The sequence below is a fragment of the Zonotrichia albicollis genome, chromosome 3 (genome assembly GCF_047830755.1).
Source record: "Zonotrichia albicollis isolate bZonAlb1 chromosome 3, bZonAlb1.hap1, whole genome shotgun sequence".
Lineage (NCBI taxonomy): Eukaryota > Metazoa > Chordata > Aves > Passeriformes > Passerellidae > Zonotrichia > Zonotrichia albicollis.
Window position 1 is genome coordinate 96931166 of NC_133821.1, and position 21665 is coordinate 96952830.

General features: G+C 33.4%; 1 protein-coding gene across 2 annotated transcripts in view; it reads right to left on the reverse strand.

Annotated features, from left to right (window-relative positions):
- The window catches only part of CSMD1 (CUB and Sushi multiple domains 1), a 1059975-nt gene that overhangs the window by 19126 nt on the left and 1019184 nt on the right, over positions 1 to 21665 (reverse strand). For both annotated transcript variants that reach the window (XM_074538179.1, XM_074538178.1), the window contains exons 55-64: positions 19338 to 19526; positions 17576 to 17749; positions 13814 to 13996; positions 11412 to 11588; positions 10222 to 10401; positions 8735 to 8908; positions 7629 to 7802; positions 5717 to 5790; positions 2622 to 2733; positions 1391 to 1570 (exon numbers count right to left, since the gene is read on the reverse strand). In XM_074538179.1, coding sequence (XP_074394280.1) covers positions 1391 to 1570; positions 2622 to 2733; positions 5717 to 5790; positions 7629 to 7802; positions 8735 to 8908; positions 10222 to 10401; positions 11412 to 11588; positions 13814 to 13996; positions 17576 to 17749; positions 19338 to 19526 — 1617 coding nt within the window. The remainder of the gene's footprint in view (positions 1 to 1390; positions 1571 to 2621; positions 2734 to 5716; positions 5791 to 7628; positions 7803 to 8734; positions 8909 to 10221; positions 10402 to 11411; positions 11589 to 13813; positions 13997 to 17575; positions 17750 to 19337; positions 19527 to 21665) is intronic.

A 21665-nucleotide genomic window follows, 5' to 3' on the forward strand; every position in this document is an offset into this window, starting at 1 on the left:
AAATGTTTATATCAGTCCCAGTGCTATAAAAGAGAGCCTTATAGAAGGGACAATACTATATCTAATTATGAATAATAGTATTGTAAATATAGTAAAAATTGTGTTAGGAAAGACTGATTCACTGGTTTATGACACAAACCAGCAAGAGCCAGATAGCTTGATTGATATAACAGGATCAGATATCATGGGAAAGGGTCACAATTTTTGAATTAAAAAGTGCAATTAGCTATATTTCTGGTACACTCAGAAAAGTTAAGTCCATTGATTCTGATCAAGTTATGGACTCATTATTTGGCACATTAGAAAGGATAGTGTCCCATTGGAAGACTTGGTCTTACATACTGGGTTTTTTTTTCTCTTTAGGAGCAGAAATTCACTAATTCGACTGATCACGTGCTAAGAAAGTACAAAAAGTATAGGATTCTCAATGAGAATTGTACCTAAAGACTGTAACTTTAGAGAAATCTTTAGTGCATTTTATCTTCAATAAATAAAATAACAAAAAAAAAAACCAAAAAATAATTTTTTCTCAAATTATTAATGATACACTATCTATGAAAAATCATCCTTTAGACACACAGAATAAAGATAAATTCTGATATGTAGACGAAATGACAACGCTGAATCAAGGCAGTCTGCCCATAAATTAAAGAAAAATAAATATTGCTCAAACATCATAACTATTCAGGACACTTTATTAAATTTAAATTAAAAATCATACTGCAAAAACTTTCCCATGGCATCTATTTTTCCTCCATTCATATTCAAATCTTTTTGTTTTGTTTTTTATGAATTGAGAACTAACAGCCATGTTGATTTGCATGTGAAGAGCAAATTCAGACCTCATAACTGTATACTTGGATTTACTCTAGAAAACTATAAAAAAGTTTTATCACTACAGTGATATAAAAGTGGATTATAGCGAAGAGACTTTTTTTCTTTTTTTTCACATTTTTAATTTATAAAATTTCCTTAGGCTAAAAGTATACCTCCATGAATCTAAAAGCTAGGATATTAAATAACTTTTCTTGTTCTTACAGAAAATCATATATTAAGCACTAAATACATTGAAATACTATTTCAAACTGTGACATAAAGATAAATGCAGCTAAAATAGTACTCAATATTGTTTAGGTTGTGTTAACTGTTGTTAGGGGTAAAGATGTATGTGTGTCTGTGCACTTGCACACCTTTTCCTCTTCCATGAGTTCTAGGTGTTATGTTCACTTCGATTTCATCACTATTTCTTTCATAAAATAAAAGCTGTTGTTCCAAGTGCGTCATTAAACAGTAAGTGGAAAAAATTAGTACTACTAAATAAAACAAAAATTTCAGGGAAAATTAATTCAAACCCAGTAGTATCCATGAAATCACTTGAGTAATGACTTACTTTTACAAATAGGTGATTTTCCTGTCCATTTCATATCTGGCTTACATGTCCGATGCTCTGATCCACCAGCAAGAAAAAATCCTGGCTGACAGGTATACACCAAAGTATACCCTAAAGTAGGAAGATCTATTGCTTTCACATCTACATGGGCTGGTGTTTCTGGCTGCCTGCAAGCATGAGCTGCAAAGGGGTTTTTACAGTTAGAAAACATAGTGGTAAGCAGTTTCCATAGAATTAGACAATCCAATTTGAAATAAATGCATGGCAACTCTGGATAGTTTTAGCAATGTCAAGTAGCTATTACTTGTAAAAGTAACACTCAGAGTGTATAGTTATACTATTGTGGGATTGAAATGAGACTATTGTGTATTTTTAAAGAATAAACCAAAATCAAATCATGCTAGGAATCAGAAAACAGTTAAAATGAGGGGAAGCACATGCCATTTTACATGATGCAATGATTGTTCCTGTGAATTATTGTACTGTCACAGCTTCAAGCATCATTTTCAATCTGTGTTCTGAAAATTAGAGTGGTTACTGTGATAAATAAATGCAATTCAATTGAAATAAACGTTTCACAAGTACGTTTTGTCATAGGCATTAACTATAACACATTTGGTTACTCAGTATGCTTCTTTCTTTGTACCACATAGTACTCACTTACAACAACCAAAAGTTAATTTAAAAGAGGATAAGAATCTAAGGTCATTGCAATGAATTACCTTCAGCTTAGGTAATTGTATTTTAATACAATAATTATTTGATATATTCCACATCACACAGAGCTGTAAGTAATTTGCATAACCATGCATAGCCCAGGAAAGATGGATTTTACTGAGTTCTAGTTTATGATTCACAAAATACTAGGAAACAAAATATTTCCATGTATATTTCAGGTCACTTTCCATTCTTCATTAATCCATTACACACACAAAATTATTTCTAGCTTAATTGAAGTAGCTAATGCAGTAGGTTAACTATAACAGATTTTTTGAGTAAAACTGATAAAATTATTGTGAATTTCATTTAAAAAATCTGAAAAATCTTCCTTCAAATTAATATACCTTTGGTCTTTGAATAGGGAATAACAACAAATAAAACATTTAAAAATATGATTTAGATAAAGCTACTCATCTCTTGTAGCAAATAGTTTGTCATGAATTTCCACATGTATCACTTTGTAACTCTTAAATTGCACCCTGTTCTAAGTTAGGATAGAAACCAGACTTACGAATGCATTCAGATTGTATGCCACTCCAGGTTAGGTTAGCAAGACAAGAACGAGTGGTAGATCCCTGAATATGATAACCTTTTCTGCATCTGAAATAGACTGTGCTCCCAACCTAAGGATCAAACCAGAATGTTAGGCAGAAGAAGGATCCATCATGTGTAGTCAGATGTCAAGACAGTGGTAAGTTAATACAGTTTTTTCAAAAATAAAATTGGCTATTTTTACAGTTTCTAGAGTTACACTTTTTTTTTTTTTTTACCATGATGAAATAGTTGAAGAACTGATTCTTTCGTGATCTTATTTAAAAGCAATATATGGAAAAATACTAACTGTTCACATGGAAAATCATTACATTAATACATTTCTGCTGATTAGTTTTTCAGTGTGAGAGAAGCAAACTAAATGCCTGAGATACCTCTCTTTTGTATCTATCACTGCCTATATTTTGATAGACCATAAAGTCACTTTCAAAGGTTTTTCGTTGTGTGAATTTGACTAAGTATGAGGGTTTTTAGAATGAAAAGAAAAAACTATAAAGAACTGTTTCATCTACAAATACATTCACTAGAGAAAACTCCAGGTGCAAACTTCTTACACTGCATTTATTACTATTAAGTTTTATTTGAGATGTTCAACTAGCAGAGTGAATCATGGAAAACATTCCTATGGCCAAATATGATATGATCTTTCTCAAAAGAAAAGGTAAAAATATCTCAGAAAATACTCTTTAAATTTCAACTGGGAATAGAAATGCATGTACACTACAAACAAAATTGCAGGTGAGAAAGAATCTTCCTGAGATGAGAAAGAGATTGTGTGGAGAGTTCTAGTAAAATGAACATATTGATGATACTGACAAAAGTAACCAAAATGTAACTCCAGGCCAAGTAATTTAATGATATGGGGCTAATCAGTAAAGAATTACTTTTGTTTTGGTTAAAATAAACTTGTCATAATAAGTAAATAAATAAATAAATTAGACAAAATTCACATTGTTGGAAATTATATTACTTTAATGAAGTAACATATCTCACAGACAAGTTGCAAATGAGCAGTGATCAAAGTGTATTAGTAAGAGCTTGCAGTTACAGAAAGGCAGATAGCTCTGCACTGCAAATGTGATAGAAGGACTTCAATAAAAATTATAAATTAGCAGCTTCAAAAGTAGCTACCTGCTATCTATGCACTCAATTATATAAACCTGCTTATTGTGACAGATGTTGAGCAAATGCACGCCATTTTTTCCAGATGTAGCTTGGGAAAATCGCGGATGTTTTTAAAGGTCATATTAGTGATATGGCTTTGTAGATTTATGTATTTCTATTTTTTAAACATATTATTCTCTCTATCCTGTCAAGGACATGCAGTATGTCTTTCATGGGGAGCAGAACAGTGTGTGGCTAGTCTTGAGTCTAAGTCATCTTACTTGTGCCAATTCTGCTATCTGTCAGTAATAACGAGATGCAAATCTTTTCTCAGAGTTCCAAAAGATCAAGCAAAAAGTAAAAGAGGTTCAAGGCAGTTAAAGAGCTATACTGCTTTTTCATTCTACTGGTAAAATTTAAAATGAAAGAAGAATGCTCTTTGTATAATACTTGGATGAAAAACATTGGGGCTATTTATAAGTCACACTGTAGGCAAGCACAAGAATGAATGGGGCAAGACAGGATGCTGGTAGATGGGAAAACCCTACAAAGATTGGCTGCCAGTTATCACACTGTACTATAATGAGGAAAGATTGCTGAAAAGTGTTTTATAAAAGCTTGGCTATGTAATACAAACAGGAAGCCCTTGAATAATGTATGAAGTCCCCCAAAATCTAGTTCTGTAGCCACAAGAGAGAAGTCTCCATGTTGTGGTACAAGTTAGCACTCTGACAGTGAGCACATACTGGAGAAAGACAATGCACAACAGAGGAACCTACAATGGCCTCTAGAGGTGAATGGGAAGAGAAGATCAGTCTATACAGACATGAATAACAGACAGTAGAACAGTGAATTGGCCAGTACAATTATTAAAGACAACTGTGAGGCAGATAAAAGGGGAAGAAAAAAGAAAACAACCCCCTGTTAAAAGAAGGTGCAAAGCTTGGAGTTGTTTTTAAAGAGAAGATGGGGACTTGTACAGGATCAAGATGAGACATCGGAAAGGCAGCTGCACCTTACTGGAAGCAGAATGGCCTTGGGTAAGGCCACAGGATGTGGCTCAGGGTTTATTGCCTCAGTATCTGTGAGCCAGGCAGGAGCAGAGGGTGAAGAAAAGAGCTGACAGCCACAGCAACAAAAGACAGAAAATTGTAGGAGAGAGAGGAATCAGAGGAGCTTACAGAAAGGACGTTTTGGAAAATGGTTCTACTAATTTGGTCACAATGGGCACATTGCCCTAGGCTCAGAAATAAGCAGCAAACCCCAAAAGAACTTATTTTAAATTTCAGTCACACATATTTATACCTGAAAGATCTATCCACATAAAGTTTATCAGTCTATATAATGACTGGGGATTGGTCATTGTTGCATCTACGGTTATTTCCTCAGTCACTTTTCTGCCTCTCACTTGTTGAACTAACCACCTGTGAGGAATTTGGAAATTATAGAGAGGATATTCATCACTGAGAACCTGGACACAACACAGAATAATTTTATCTTCTCTGAATAAAATATAACATGGATTTCTAATTTAAAAAGCCACTTGCTGACTTTTTGTCAAGGACTACATGGCTTTTGAATCACACAGGTCTTCGGCTGTTAGGTATTTACTGACTATTCATCAATGTATGAAGGAATTATTATAATAAAGCAAGGTAATTATATTATGTCATATCATATTAAGTAATCAATTTATAGCCTTCCATACTGAAGTCTCCTAAAGGATTGAATGCATGATGTATTTCAGGGTTAGAAGTTCTTTCTTTAAGCTGAATGTTTTAAAAGAAGCTTGGCAAGAAGAATGAGTTTTTATTAAAAAGAGGGTGGAAATTTCTCAAGGTTTGCATCAGACATTTGAGACTACATAAAATGTTTCTCATTAAATTTCTGATGTAATTATTAAATACATTTTCACTTTAGAAAGCTGATAAATAATAATTTAAAAATTACCTCATAACCTCTGGAACTGTTTTGTATTCCAAAATGTGGAGTACCAGGGTCTGTACATGTATTGTGAGCTGGATCTAATGGAAAATGGGAAACACATATTATTAAGGTATGAAAAAAGACTCTAAAAGTGTTTGCAAAGATTAAATCATTCCATCAACGTCTAGTGATGACAAGAATTCAATTCTTAGTTGAAGGTGTGTTTTTCTGTATATTACACTAGTATTTCCAACAAAATTACCAAGTATATCATAGTAATTTGTTTCAGCATGTTGTCATTTTTTTTAAATGTTTTTGCAGGTATTTCTGGTAGTGCAGACTTTACAGTTAGTGTTGCATTAATTTTTAGCAATCATATCCTTTTAAATCTCTTTTAATCCATAGTATATTTCACTACTCACAATTCAATTGGAATGCATAGACAAATCTTTAGAAAATTTTATAATTTCTTTATTTCAAATGAATAGCTTAATGATAAGTATTCCTAAAAAAAGAAAAACACCCCCAAAATAAAACAACCAGAACTTCTCAAACACAAAAAATCTGTCAAAATAAAAACTCCAAACCCATAATCAGCTTGCTTTCTTATAGCAAGGAAATACTTTTTATTTTTGTATAGGCTTCTTTTCTATGCCACAAAGAAAGCATTTTTCTAATGGAGGACCACCTCAGTTGTTGCTGGAGAATAAAATTTCACTCAATGAGAAAAGCACATGCCAACAGATTAAAAATCATTGTTCTGTTTCATGAGAGTAATTTAAAGCAGCCTGGAACTATTTTTTCATTCAGTAATGCTCATATTCTGGTGGTGGCTTTGGGGTTGCCCAGTCATATCCACCAGTCAGAAGCACAAAACTTCATCCAATGAATTTTGCTGTAGTATGTGATTCTCTCTTGGCAACCGAGTCTGCTGTGTGCTGACACTGAATTATGAAGAACACATACTTCACGTGTAACAATTTTTAGTTTTCTGTAGAGCAAAAATTGAACTTATAATTTACAAAACTGTGTTATTTCATTTCACTTTTGGCCTACTCCCATTTTCAATATTGACCATCAGTAAAGCATAAAAATTCAACTGGACTGATATTTACCAAAGGCTTCAAAAGTTAGGTGGATGTTGACCTAAAGTGTAAGAATGAAAAGCAAACATGCTCCTGATGTTGAGATGCTTGAACAGCTCAGGAACTTTACTTTACTTTACAATCTTTTTTCAGAGTGCCCAGCTCTTTCACACAGCCAATATCTCAGCCATGACAAAATATATAAACAGCCTACAATCTACATCTGAATATGGTTGTTTAGAAATATCAAAGAGAATTTTTTTTATTATAAAATTAACTAATTTTCTCTAGCAAGTCACCTGAAATGGGATCAAATTGTGATGCCAGTGAGAGTTAAAGGTGCCAATCTGATTGGCACCTTGATACAACATGCTAAAATCCCACCAGTTGTACAGCAGTCAATGAGAAACTGAGAGTATTTGGGAATTAATCAGAATTTCAAAAGATCAGAGCTGTACAAGCCATGTTCACAAAGTCGAAAACACTTTGATTTAGGATCGATTCTGAAAAATGCCTTTAACTCTCCAGTGAAAAAATCTGGTCTTTAATCTGCCACAGTCTACTGCATATCCAAGAGATTCTAAAAATAGATGGAACAAATTTATGCACTTGCACTTACTGACGTTATGCATTTTCAGCAGACAAACAACCCTGTAAATATACAAATGGCTTCATATGTGATTGTGTTTATCCTATAGTATTTATACTCAAAATATAACCTTATTAAACTACTTATTTTTATATTACAAAGATCTTTTCTATACTTGGATAGCTAATTGCTAGATTTATGATAGTGTAATATTTTTTCAAGAATATTATCAGTAGAACAAGCATTAGTGGTAGTTTCTTACCAATGCATGTTGGCTGAATTCCACTCCAAGTGCCATCTGCTTGACAGAATCTTCTTGAAGAGCCTATCAGAATAAAAGGAGGTCTGCACTGGAAGCTAACTTCAGATCTGTAGGTGAAACTTTTTCCATTGAGGCGTCCTTCTGCGGGAGTACCAGGATCACCACAAAATACAGCTGATACATAGAAATGGAAAGAAAAAAGCGTATTAAAATCTGTACATGCTTTAACCTGAAGTATGCTACATCATTTTATGCGCAAGGCAGGCATATTGGATATGAGTGGAAATGCTCTGTTCATTTATCTGTGTAGGACTGTAGATCTCCTAAATCCTTGACAACAATTTAAAATAAATTGTCACTGTTATAGCTATTGTAAGTGTAGAACTTAACCTGGAAAAATAGAGCTTTTAAATGAGATACTTAAATATTGATTAGATGTGGATGACAAAATAATCCTGAACTAGACAATGCAATATTGCAATGCTTAAAAATAAAACAATTTTTCCACATTTCACACACTCAAATGAGTAGGTTGGAAATTTTTGCCTCATTTAGATAAAAGGGAAAATGTTTATCAGGGTCCTAACAAGATTTCAAGTGCTCAAAGAGTTGAGTTGACAGATTTAGAAAATGCTGAAAAATAAATACAAGCAAGATATGAGGGTATGTACTCGCCTTCAGAAAGAAAAAAATGCTTAGAAAAGCTATGAGCTATGAGCTTAAGGGTTAGCATCCTTGTTTTCACCTGTTAATGGAAAAGGAAACAGGGAAGAAAATAAAAGGAAAAGTGTAAGGGAATATTCCAGTCATGATCACAAGTCAAATTCAGAACAACCAATAGGATTATCAGTGATGGGTGCAATTGGGTAACAAGAGATTGGGGTGACTTCGGGGGAAAGGAAGAAGACTGTGATCTTTAATGGGCACAGACACTCAAATTTCATATCAAGGTAAGCTCTTTGGTACAAGAATGGAGAATCCTGCAGTAATTCATATATTACTTGATGCAGCTGAGTCATTTTTAAATTGCGATTCTGTGACTGTAGCCCAAGAGAACCAATTGTAGCTTTGGTGAAGCCCCACACAAGTGTACCCTGAAAACTTACGCAAACATTGTGGGACGTCTCCCCGCCACACTCCTCGCCCTTCGCAGGAGAGAATGGCTGTGTTGGACAGCTGGTAGCCTTCTGCACAGCTGTAACTCACACTAGCACCCCAACGAAAATCAGAGCCTTCCACCTTCCCATACAGCACTGCTGGAGGGGGGCCACAAGTAATAGCTGTGTCAGAGAAAGAAAAGTTACAATTTCAAGAATTTATAGGGTTTAGGAATACATAATATAATACGCCCTCATAGGTTTGAATCTAAAAAGAGTTGTTTCAGGCTATTGTTCCAACAAAGGACACATGTGTTGACATAGCAGTCTGCAATAGACAGAAAACTAATTTGAAAACAAAAATAAAGACTCTGGATTTACGAAGTCACTGAGTTCTAGGTTGCTAGAAGCCCAAAGAGTACATAGCTACCTAGTTTCATATTTTTTTCCCTATATATTCGTTAATGATTATTTTGGGCAACAGGTTACTAGCTAGGTAAAGGTATTCAGTAAACATTATTTCTTTCAATAAATAAGTTTTTATGGTTCTAAATTTCTAAATATTTGCATTTTCTTTTAAACTAATTTTGCAGCACTATTTAATATGACTGGTCATTCACCTGCTCATTTTCTAAGGCTTTCTACACACAATGGTGATTAACTTTATTGGTAATTAAGGGCTAAGAAATTATTCTGATGTTTTCCATCTTCTGATAAAGGTGCCCAAAATGATGAAATTTGGAATGTCCACATTTACATTTCCATACAATTTCTTTTAACAAAGACCACAACCATAAAATCACTCAGGCAGTAATTCTGATGGCAGAAAAATGCAGTCAGTTGAATACATATGCCAAAATTTAATTAGTAGTCTAGACTTAGATATCACAGTGAAGTGGTGCTAGGTGAGTTGGCAGCCTAGGCCTTCTATAAGCACAAGATGCCCTAGGCTGTTAAATTTACTCCCTGGGCTGCTGAAGTTGTTTTAACAATTTTCACCAGGCTGCCTTATTTGTCTTTCAGCCTCATCAGCCTATGACCTTCCTGCTAGCACTTGTAATTAGCTATTTGTGAAGCACATTTTTGGCTGTTTTTGATGACTACACTACTGCAACAAGGGAATCTTTCACAGAAACCTTGGTTTGCAGAATCCTGTTACAGAATTTTCTCTATGTAATCCAAGAGAAATAGGCCAAAAAGGAAAATGGGTACTACATTCGTATTTTTTTAAGCTGAGCACTCTGACAATATTTTTTGCAGAGTAATTTTCTACTTTAGTCAATAATGTCACTGTTTTGACTACTATTCAATCACAGCATATGTGCAAAACAAATATAAATTCTACAGAAATACTTATCCAAACGTTTTAGTTGCATTTGAACAGTAATTGTTCCAGAGAATATTTTGATTTTTTTTTAATAAATAAAGACAGCAGTTAGTGAATATCACATATGTGTCAAAACAATACTTGTACACTGTTAAATTCAAAAGCTCACCTTTGCAAATTGGTTTACTCTGGTTCCAAGTGCTGTCTTTTACACAGCGCATGGTAGATGAACTTGCAGGTTCCATCAGATAGCCTGGATTGCACTGATAGCTGACTGTCTTATTAAAGGTAAAATCATTTCCAAACTGAATGCCATTTGCTAATGCACCTGGATCCCCACAGTTAATCACTAGTGAAGAAAAGAAAAAAAGGATTTTTTTTGAAATAAATATAAAACTATGCATACCTGATGTCCTTTCTTTTAGTTTACAATACAAGAAAATTTTTTTTTCTGTGAAGAAAAATTTTGTTTCTGTCAAGAAAATTATCTTTCTGAGGCATTTCAATACCATGGACCAAATATCATTTTCCTTTAACACAATAGCCTCATCTGGCATGCACAGGAGCCTCTACAGGTCCTGCAGACTGTTGGTGGTAGTTTTGACAGACGTTTTCGCCTTTCAAACTGAGATCTTTGTCACATCAAGCCTGAAGTTGATGGTGCAATGCAATTCCAGCAGAGTTAAGAAATGCATTTTTTTTCCCTTTTAATAGATTTCTTTTCTTTTGTGCTTATAAAAATACTCATGTGTGTGCTTATAAAAATACTGGTGTACTGGGAGTCTGGCCTTGCCAGTGAAGCCACTAGCCCTGCTTGCCTTGTAGCACTGCTCTGGTCCCTGCTCACCTTACCTGATGGATTAACCCAGTCTTGCTGCCCCCTGGTTCTTGGTCCTTAGCAGAATGGTGATTGATCAATTCTGACTCATTTGGCTTACAATAAAAACTGGCACAGTAATGTATCCAATTACACAAAATTTGATTTTGAGCTAGCAGAACTTCCTTCTCTAAGCGTAAGCCCCAAGGAAAAAAAAGGAAAAAATGCTAAAGGAAACTCTAAATGGACAGCTAAATACAGCATTATTCTAAAAGATATTAATGTAATCTAATTGACATTGCTTACATTGAGGTAAAAAAATACAATAAAGTTATCTATGTAGCCATCTTAAGAAGATAGTTCTGGAAGCATCTAGCATGTGTTATAAGGGCATGTACCTTTAGACATATAAAAATATTCAGGTATTAAAGACAGGAATGTAGGAAAATGTGTTATTTTATCTATCAAAATAATACTTTTCAATAGGAAGGCTGGATGACTTACTACGGTAAAGCTTTAGGATAAGAAAATTTGTTTCTGACCTGTGCAGTCTGGAGCAGTGCCAGTCCATGTCCCATTAGCAGTACAATGTCTTGTAGTTAGTCCTGAAGTCTTGTAACCTTCCCAGCAGGCATAAATGACTGAACTGGAGAATAATATTCCATCAGTGTATATTATCATACCATTGGCTGGTGTACCAGGGTTCCCACAAGATACAGCTGCAAAGAAGAGATTAAAAAAAAAAAATTGATGATAGGTGACTAACTGGGATGAATAAAAAAGAAAAAAAACAACTAGGTTAATAAGTCATCTTTGAAAACACCCATATCAAGTTTTACTGAGAAAATATGTAATAGGGATATTCTTGAATTAACATTTTATTTCTCTCTGTTAATATTATTTTTGCAATTTTTTCCTTCTTTTTTTCGAATTCCTGATTCAGATATTTTGCCCTTTTTGTTCTACTCCACCCAATACAGTCATTGGAGCAAATAAAGCTCATTCAGGGCTTACTGAGAGACCTGTACCTCTGTCTTGCCTTTTGGCACATTTTTCTATTCTCTTCATGTCTTCTGGTATCTCCTTTTTCAATTGTAAAAATTCATAAATAGCAAATTGTGAGCTTCTTGTTGATTTATTTCTTGAATCAAGAAAAGAACAGACATTCTGTAGTGGCCTCCATATCTTTTGGGCATCTATATCAATTATTTAAGGCAATAATTATGTGTCAGCTTCATATGTTCAAGATTTGACAGTGGCTTAACTTGATTACTTTGATTACATGTTGGGGTTTTTTTGGAAGTGGACCAACCAATGTTTTTTTTCCCAGTGGACCAACCAATCATTAAAATAATTTGGGTTTTTGTTTTGAGTTTTCCTAACAACTTTTCTAGCAACTCCAATCTTTTGAGACCCCCACCTAGAGTACTGCATTCACCTCTGGCATCCCCAGCAGAGAAAAGACTTGGACCTGCTGCAGGTGCACCTGCTGGATGGCTCCCAACATAATAGTTATAATCTAATAATTAAAATATGACACTGTTAGGTTTTGTGATTAAAACAAATACGATTTGCCAATTAAAAATTTGTCCACTATTTATGTTTGAAATAATGCCTTAATGCCTTTTTAAAATTATTTTTTACGCACTTTTTAAGTTTTAAAGTTTCAAATAGTGAAGAAAAAAATTCAACAGGTTGTAACTTGTACTTGCGGGAATGAATAAATGTACTTCTAATTTCATTGTTACCTAGAATAAATGGGAAACAATTGAAGGATTATATAAAAATGGAAAAAACAAATAAGGCTTTTTTCTTTTCTTTTTTTCTGAAAAGACAAGTTTGAAGCAAACACTATGATTAAAGCTGGAAAAAAGCGGTATTTAAAACACTGATAATTGCCACTGACTTCTGCTGTCCTACTATAGTTAATGTCTTCATGTAAGGCAAGCAGAAAAGATACTGCAAAACTTCAGTTTTCTGCTGAAAATAATGATTCAAATGCTGATCCTGTGCCCACTGCCATTTTTATACAGTTATGATGCTATCTGCACTGACAGAAGATTAGTCTGTGCTGAAGAATAATACAAAAGAATAGTTGTTCTCAGAATAAAAAGTTTAGGTAAAAAAAATTTAGGTAACAAATATTTTGTTCTATCTTCCATTTCATCACATGGTTTAGGAGACAACAGACACTACATAATTCATTAACTCTGATGACTTAGATAAAGCAATTTTTCAAACATTCTCAGAAAATGAGCAGTCATTATAAAACTGAATTTGAAGCCTTCTATTACTGCTTCCCAATTTTAACTTCACAAAAATGTAAAAATTCTTTATTATGTTTTTTTATCTGGTTTTAAAATGTGATTTCAGAAATATTTTTGTTGCATTTCTTCTGAAGGAGGCAGCATAAAAATATCTCATTAGAAAATAGACCAACTTCTGTTGAGAAATATGCACTGATTTATTCATTTATACTTAATTTATATATTCATTTATACAACTGTATTTTATCATTTATTCAGTCCCTGATGCATAGATATTGCATAGAAAGAGAAGATGAAAGTATTTTATTATTAAAAAACAGTTGACAGATTTATTTATCACTCCATTTTCATATCTCTTCAATCAAAAGCATTTTTTTAACATTTAACTCAGGTGTCAATTACTTATTTTCAGGCTAATTATTTTGTAAGTAAAATTATTTTCTCCCAAACTTCTTATAAATATATATTCCAACACTTTAGCAGTTTAGATGCAAGTTTTTAAGCAAAACATGAACCGCTTTTAAACATTTTTATATCACCTTTCTGCAGAATGTTATGAAAGCATATTTCCACCTAATAAAATTTTTCAATTAAAGAAATTAAAATTACAATTAAAGAATAAAAAGCCATTTGGCAGTGTGTCAGTAGTGTCAAAACACTGATGTGCCAATACCCACCTTCGCACACAGGCTGGGTACCTGACCAGGAGCCGTTCAGCAAGCACGTTCTCTCCGCAGAGCCTCGCAGCTGATAACCCATCTCACATGAGAAACGCAGCAGACTTTTAGTTTTGAATTCATCCCCTAGTCTAGACCCGTGGGCTGGCACTCCTGGATCATCACAAAACCCAGGATTGTTTCCTGCAAAACACAACAGGCGCAATTATTGGCAGGGACATTATGTGCGAATGTAGCGGCAGTGAAACTACTCCCTTGTGAATAGAGACACTGCATTGTTTCTATGCAAATATTGGTCACAAATTTAGAAGAGAAAGAATGTGTTGCAAGACAGAGCTCTCAAAGATGTCCTCATAAGTCTGATGAATCAGTCAAGTGCTTTATCACATAAAGTGGCTGTTACAGAAGATACCATTCAAGATGGTTAAGGAAGTATGTCCTCAGTATCAACAACTTATTATAAATTTGTGCATAAAATTGCCTATCTCCTAAATCCTTTTGTGTCTATATTGCAGTTAACAGCAATATTATCCTTTGTTCTCCACTTTTGAATTATGTGTCTAAACTCAAACATATTATTGAAACTGTAGGTTTTGATTTTGGACTTTGATTTTATTTTTGGGTTTGCTTTTTATTTTTCAAAATACATGTAAATATTTTAATAGTTTTAAGTCTGTGTACTCTTAAATGGACTTTTCTTCATAGGCACTCCTCTTATATATAAGATAAAATTCTAAACAAAGAGAAAAAATACCAAATTTTTGAGAAAACGCAAATAGTTTATTTAGAAATCAAAATTTTCTTATGTCAGAAAGCACAATTATGTGCCATAAAGGTTTAATAATAGCAAGTAAGTGTGGATACAATCATGATTTCATACAAAAGGAGGCCAAGACAATTCCTAAATTCAAGATTAACTTATGGGCTTTGATTTTGTTCACTTTGTTTAGTACTAGGTTCTTCTAGAATAGATTGCACTTGTCACACTGTCCTATAGCATTTGGACCCAGATTTCCTGGTATAAATACATGCTTGTAAACAGTGTGTGTCTTAAGTCAGCTGGCATATTCTGTCTCTCTGTGTACAACAAAACTCACTCTCCAAAATACAGTGCCTGCCTCCAAACTGACTGTTGAGAATTATCTCCAGCACCCACAAACTTGTAATGTATTTGTGCGTGGTTTGATGGACTGCCAGGTGTGATGGGTAAAAGTTACCCTGTTAAATTAATCAGTCTAAATTAATTTAATGAATATAATGGTCTCAGGGGTCATCCATGACTTATGCCCTGGTACTGTTAAAGCAGAAATCCAGATGTGGCCTCTGGAAGCTACCTGCTTCCACTTACTGTAAGACATTACTATTTCACAGACACTTCTGTCTGCTTAAAATGTGTGAAATAACATGAGGACTCTGATTCAGGCTCCCACTGTGGCATGTTAATGGCATGAAACAGATACATCGCATACACTTTGGCTTGTGAATGCAAAGGGATTTTTAGGACAGAATGATCTATGATTCTGAAAATTTGATGATGTCTCAGTTGCTTAGGGATTTTGCTGAGAATTCCAGATGAATGACTAGACATTTTTTTGTTTTTCCTGAACATGACTAGTTTTTACTTGGAGGAAATTTGAACTGGGACCATGAAATGTTTTAATCAAAGGGTATAGACAAAGGCAGTTACAGTAATATCTACACCTCTTTTTATTCAGCAATGCAGAAGACTCATTATCCATTATTGAATTATCCATTATCCATTTTTAAATAAAAATGTCAACTATTGCTTAATTCATAAGCTACAAAAGTCCATCATTGTAACAGGTCCCAGGTGAAAACAAACCCTGAGATCATATTTCTACCATCATAGAACCATCAAGCATTCAAACATATATTAATATATAACTAAGAAATGAATCCCAGTCTGAAAGAGACTACAGGTTTTAAACATTATATTTGGACTGTTTTTCATATCCCTGAAGTACAAAACCAATTAGAGTTCTCAGTCAGCCTGGGCACAATCATTCTTTCACTGACATTATGACAACAAATTATTCATATTGGATTTTGATGGATTAATCTCCTGAATATCTAACTTGGAAAGTGTAGTTCGTTTTATAATTCTAAATAGCATAGAGAAGTGAGATACCTTTTTAGGGTTTTCTTTGTTTGGTTTTTTTGGGGGGGTTCATTGATTTTTTTACATTGAGCCAACAAAGTAGATTTTCATTTTCTTAGGGAATTACCTTGCTCATGAGATGGGGACCCATTGAGATGGTGTTCAAAGTTAGAAAATTGAATTCCGTATCAGTAACAATATTTTAGTTACAACAGACATATCTTCCCCACCATAAAACATGAGTACAGGGCTCTTAAATGCTTTCAAAATTGATGAGTCTACAAAATACTGTCATATTCATGACTGAAAATATCTGAAGAGTGTCAATTATTAGCAATTAAAATTTCTCTCCATCAACAGAATATTTTTGTGATGAGAAATGTTGGATAACAGCACTAGATTGTTATCTAGCTATTCAAGTCTTGGGGTTATTTCAGATCTGGAATATTATGCTGGATGAAAACGTGAAAGTGACATAAATGTGAGCTTAAGATAAGCAAGAAAAGATTTCTTATTGTGTAGTGATGCCTTTCAGGTCTAGGCATGGAGACCATGATGGCAGTGAGATCTAGCAGTTTGAGAAGAATCTAAACTATTTCCTTAAGCAGCAGAAAACTGAAAAGAAACAGTAGTGATTTAAATTCATTTCTTTTTCTCAGTATTTCAAAGTCTGCTCAGCATCCTTGCAGAACCATCTTTGCAGCTCATAAATGGACTGTTTTCAATGAACTTATTCAGAGCTTTCTCAAAGTACTGAAAATAATTCAAAGTACCTTATACCTATTTAAATTAGGACAAATTTGAATTGAGCCACATTGAATCACATCAGCCCAACAGCAGGCATGTCCAATAGCTCAAGGGAAGTTTTAAGATTGTATAATGGGTAATCATGAACAATTTTCTCACTAGAAAATTTTCTTCTATAACCATTCAGGTATTTGATTTTTATATACCAAAGTGCGTATACATGTTTCCCTTGCAAAAGCTATTAATATGCTGTGGGTGTCTTTAGTAGCCAATCCTGGCCTGAACTTTTCATTTCAAAAAAACTGTGTGATGTTTTATGGCTTCTTTTAGATCTGCATAATCTAGGGAAGAATGAACTGTTCCTGTACTTCCTCAAAGCACCAAGAACACATCAGACATTTATGACAATAATAAAGACATTGTGACAATAATAAAGTATATTTCTGCAAGAGAAAAGAGGAGCAAAATGTACAAGTTATAAGGGTTTAAGGTAAAAGTTTACCTTAATACCTTTAGTGTGGAGTTTCCTAATCAAAATTTTCTGATGTAAAAACTTTTGTTTACACATAAAAATGTTCATAAAAATACAATGTAACACATGCATTCTTTTTAAGCAAAATTTGACCAGGTTTGAAACACTGTTTTGCTGTGTCTTCTACACACTGCAGTATACAACTAGAGCATCTTGCTGAGAAGTGAAGTTGTGAAGCAATGACAAAGAGAATAAGATGATTATGAGAATATTTCAGTAAAAGAGTGTGATACAGCAAAGTGGCTATTGGTGCAATGAAAATATAGCCAGAAAACAAACAAAACAAATATTTGGCTAAAAAAAGTGTGAGAACAGCCTTACTCGTATGAGAAGGTGACGTTCAGATAATGGTTGGTACAAGTACCTGAACAGTGAGGGAGGGTCCCACTCCAGTGGCTATCCTCTTGGCACTCCCTCGTAGAATTTCCTATGAGCCTTCGACCCGCTGTGCAAGAATAGTGAACTATGGAGCCATATGTAAATTTGTCTCCTGAAAGAATTGCATTTGCAGGTACCCCAGGATGTCCACAAGAAATGGCTAACAGAGGAAAGAACAAAACTTTATGAGATGTTTTCATAGCACGGAAAAAAAACTTTTAGAAGTTTAAATACAAGGCTGGTTCCACAAAATATATGTCTGTCTGGATTTCAACTCTTACATAGCTTTTGTTTTCTTCTTGCTATAGATGATTTATTGGTCATTTGCAAGATTAAGCACAAAACTATGCATAAAACTAGCCTATCCACTTTAGCTTTTTTCTAAAAATATATAGATTTCTTTCTTCATTCATTTCTGTTCATGACCCTTCCCTACAAATAGCACAGCTTATTTTGGTTAGCAATAGGAAGGAAGACACCAAATAAGGCTATTGCTGTAATGCACTTATATATTGCAGATATGATGACATAAGTAGCTTTACCATATCTACAGCTAGGTACAGTTTAAGCAGCAGAGTGAAATAAAATATTTATTCTGTAATATTATTTTAGCAATATGATGAACTAGAGTGAGCAAGAGGAAAATGGATTACTGATAATTTTTATAATTTTAAATCATATTTATTTTTCTAAGATACAAGAAGTAAAGAACATGCTGGTGCCAGTAAATATTCTGGCCAAACTAAAAAAAAATATGCAGCTACTTTGTATTTAATATTTTGTATTTTCGCTAATTATTTTACTGCTGAAATGTGAATAAACCCCCTTTTTCAGGTTATAGCTCTTATTGACAGACATTGAAAGCATAGATTATTGTGAAAAAACCACCCAAAAAAACTACTTGGGTCATGTGAATATTACATACATAGCAGTATGAAAGGCATAATAAAGAAAAAAATTCACCAACCTAGTGACATTCATTACTCTGCTACATAAGTGTAAATCTATGAAATAAATGATTTTATAGAAAATTGCAATTTTGTAAAGCAAAAACTTTAAAAGCATCTCATGTGTGTCAAATTAAAATATATTTCAATTTCATTTATTACTTCTTTTTATTGCATTGCAAATCAGAAATCATGACAGCAAATTAACTGTGATCAGAGAAGGAAAATATCTCAATGGAAATCAAACTCAAGCATATTGTTATTTTGTTTGATATGAAGCTTACTGATCATAGGAAACACCAGATTTTCTCCCTCTCTGAGGAGAAAGCGATGGAGGAAATATTAAGTGATGTTATGAAAAGACCCTCTTGAGCCAAATTTTTCTATGCAATATTTCACAGATCTGTTCTCATATATACACTACAATGAGTCTGAAAAAAATATAAATATCTGATATAGGCATTAATAGTCTAAGACTAACATTCTAGATTATAACAAGTAAATAATAATTTTAGATTTCCCTAGCTCTTTCCAGACACCTTAACAATTTACCAATATGGAAAATTAATGTTGACTTTCTGGCATTTGAAATAATAGTTTCACAGTTCCCTGGAAACACATTTTTAATAATGGTAATTTGCATGATATTCTGTCTTAATCTTTCCTTACTGAGATGTACAATTTGCAATTTATTGATCTTAAAGTCCACACTGCTCCTTAATAGATGGCTACACTTTTTTCTATCATGATTTAAAATCACGTACAACTCTTTAATGCTAATCCAACCAAATGGACACTTACACAAACACTTTGGCAATGATCTGTCCCATAACCCATTGGCTTTGCAGGTCAGTGCAGATGAGCCCAAGAGATAAAAGCCCTTCTTGCAATGGTATGCCACGCTCGTTCCGTATTTGAAACTTTCAGGGTAATTCTGCTGTCCGTGACGAATTGCATTCTCCACAAAGCCAGGATCAGAGCAGTTCACCACTGTAAGACAAACAGTTTTCATTGCTGAGGCATAACAGCAATAAGTATAGCAATGATTTTCATTGCTTCAAGAGAAACTCGTGACTGTGGTTCATCTACGGTTCCTTTGTAGGTTTTATTTGATTTAAATATCAGAAATATTAACACCTAAGTAAGACATTTAGACCTTTTTGCTTTGAAAGTAATACTACAATTTACTCTAGTTCTTTTAATAATCTTGGACAAGATACATACTATCATGTATACAAGTGGTTCAAAGATGAAAGAGAAATTGGAGGGATTTTTTTTATCATTCCCTTGGTAGGCTTAGTTTGGTCTTCTAAATAATTTTTATGTGAAGGAACAGTTCAGATAACACTTTGAAATTTTCTTTTTTTAAAAATTTTACTCTAATGAGAAAATTTGCTTCAAATATTAAGGAAAATTTTCTGCTATTAATGTGTAAAACAGGTAAAGGACAACAGTGAAAAGCAAATACTTCATAGGGGAGCAGGAGTGAGAGTAAGCACCAAAAAGCATGAAGTAATTTTTTCAGATAGACATTAAAAACATAAAAAATTATGGGTATTTTCATTACTGTTTTGCTTTTATATAAAGTGTAGCTACTGTCCCCACCCCTTCATTTTATACTTTGCAGTGACCTCAGAGTCATAGAATCATTTAACAGCTTGGGTTTGAAGGGACTTTTTCAAACACTCAGTTTTGTTGTCTGTTAATCTGAAAACTATATGAAAAGTTACAAACACCTACTCCACCCCTCCCATCTTCATTCCTAAGATAACAGTATAAATAAACTAAAAAAACCACTTACAATATAATTCTTATAATAAATTAAAGCTCATCAAAGAACCACAGGAATCTACTTTTCAAGTATGTCATTTAGTTCAAATCAATTTTCATGAAAAATAAATCAACGGACAAAATATAGATATGATTATAATTTTAGAAGTAAGATATACATAGTCTTCAATGGACTGCTTTTTGCTCCTTTTATTCAAAAGCTTAAATTTAGCCATACATAAGATTTAAATGTGATGACTAGGCAACACTCTAGAACAAGGCATCTTGTGCAAATACTCATTCGTTGAAGGGACATTTCATTCAATCAGCTAAAAAGCATCAGGATTTCAGAAAAAATCTTACATAATAAAATTTAATCTGGAGCAAAATACAGTTTTAATTTATTTATCCTTATCTTTTAAAGCGATGCTCTTAAAAATGTTAAATCCTCATAATTTTAAACTCACATTTCTAAACAAACATTACCTTGGTCTAAAGAATGTCTCATATTAATCTAAAGTTTTCCTTCATAAAAATTATTTTAGAAGTAATATTTGGGGGAAAGAACTCTTTTTGGCATAAGGAAACCTATTTTTCATGTACCAATTGTTATTAAAAACACTAAAAATACAATTACATAGAAAAATCCAATAAATTTTTAAAAATTAGGTATTACAACGATGCACACAAAGCATTAGAAAGGTACTACATAGAATGATTATGTTCAATGAAAGAGATCAGTTTGTTGTTTTGGTGTTTTTGTGTTCCTGAGCAGTAATAAAACTTTTGTCTCCTAACTGAAAATATTCCTATTTGATTTATGGTGAATCCTATGAAATAATTCAATAGAGAAGTTACATTCAGCTTACATTACAATAGTTTAGCTTATATTTCATATATAAACTTTTATTTAAGCATAGTGTTATAACCATAACATTTTATACAGAAATCAGGTAAATTCAGGTTAAATAAATATGTATTTACATAAGACTTCATTGACAGAAAAAAATACCTCTTTAGCTCTTAGCTATTTTTTTGTTCCATAAGACAGGGAAAAATATCAAGTCCTAATATCTCACTGCTCTTCGAAAACTGCAAAAAATTTGGATGTGGAAGTCTGTGTCTCTGTACTTGCTTTGAAGAGCTCCAAAAATCCTTTCTTCGGAGGATCTCTATTTAAGAGTATTATGAAGAGAAATGCTTTTTTCTGTTACATGACACATTCTTTGTTACTGCTTTTTTTTCACAATTACTCATCTTTGTCAGCTAAGTCTAATTCTTGCACTGGCAATATAACTATCATTGTACAACAGGGACATATGTGAAAGTCTGTAAAATGTAGAGTCCACGGACAGGTTA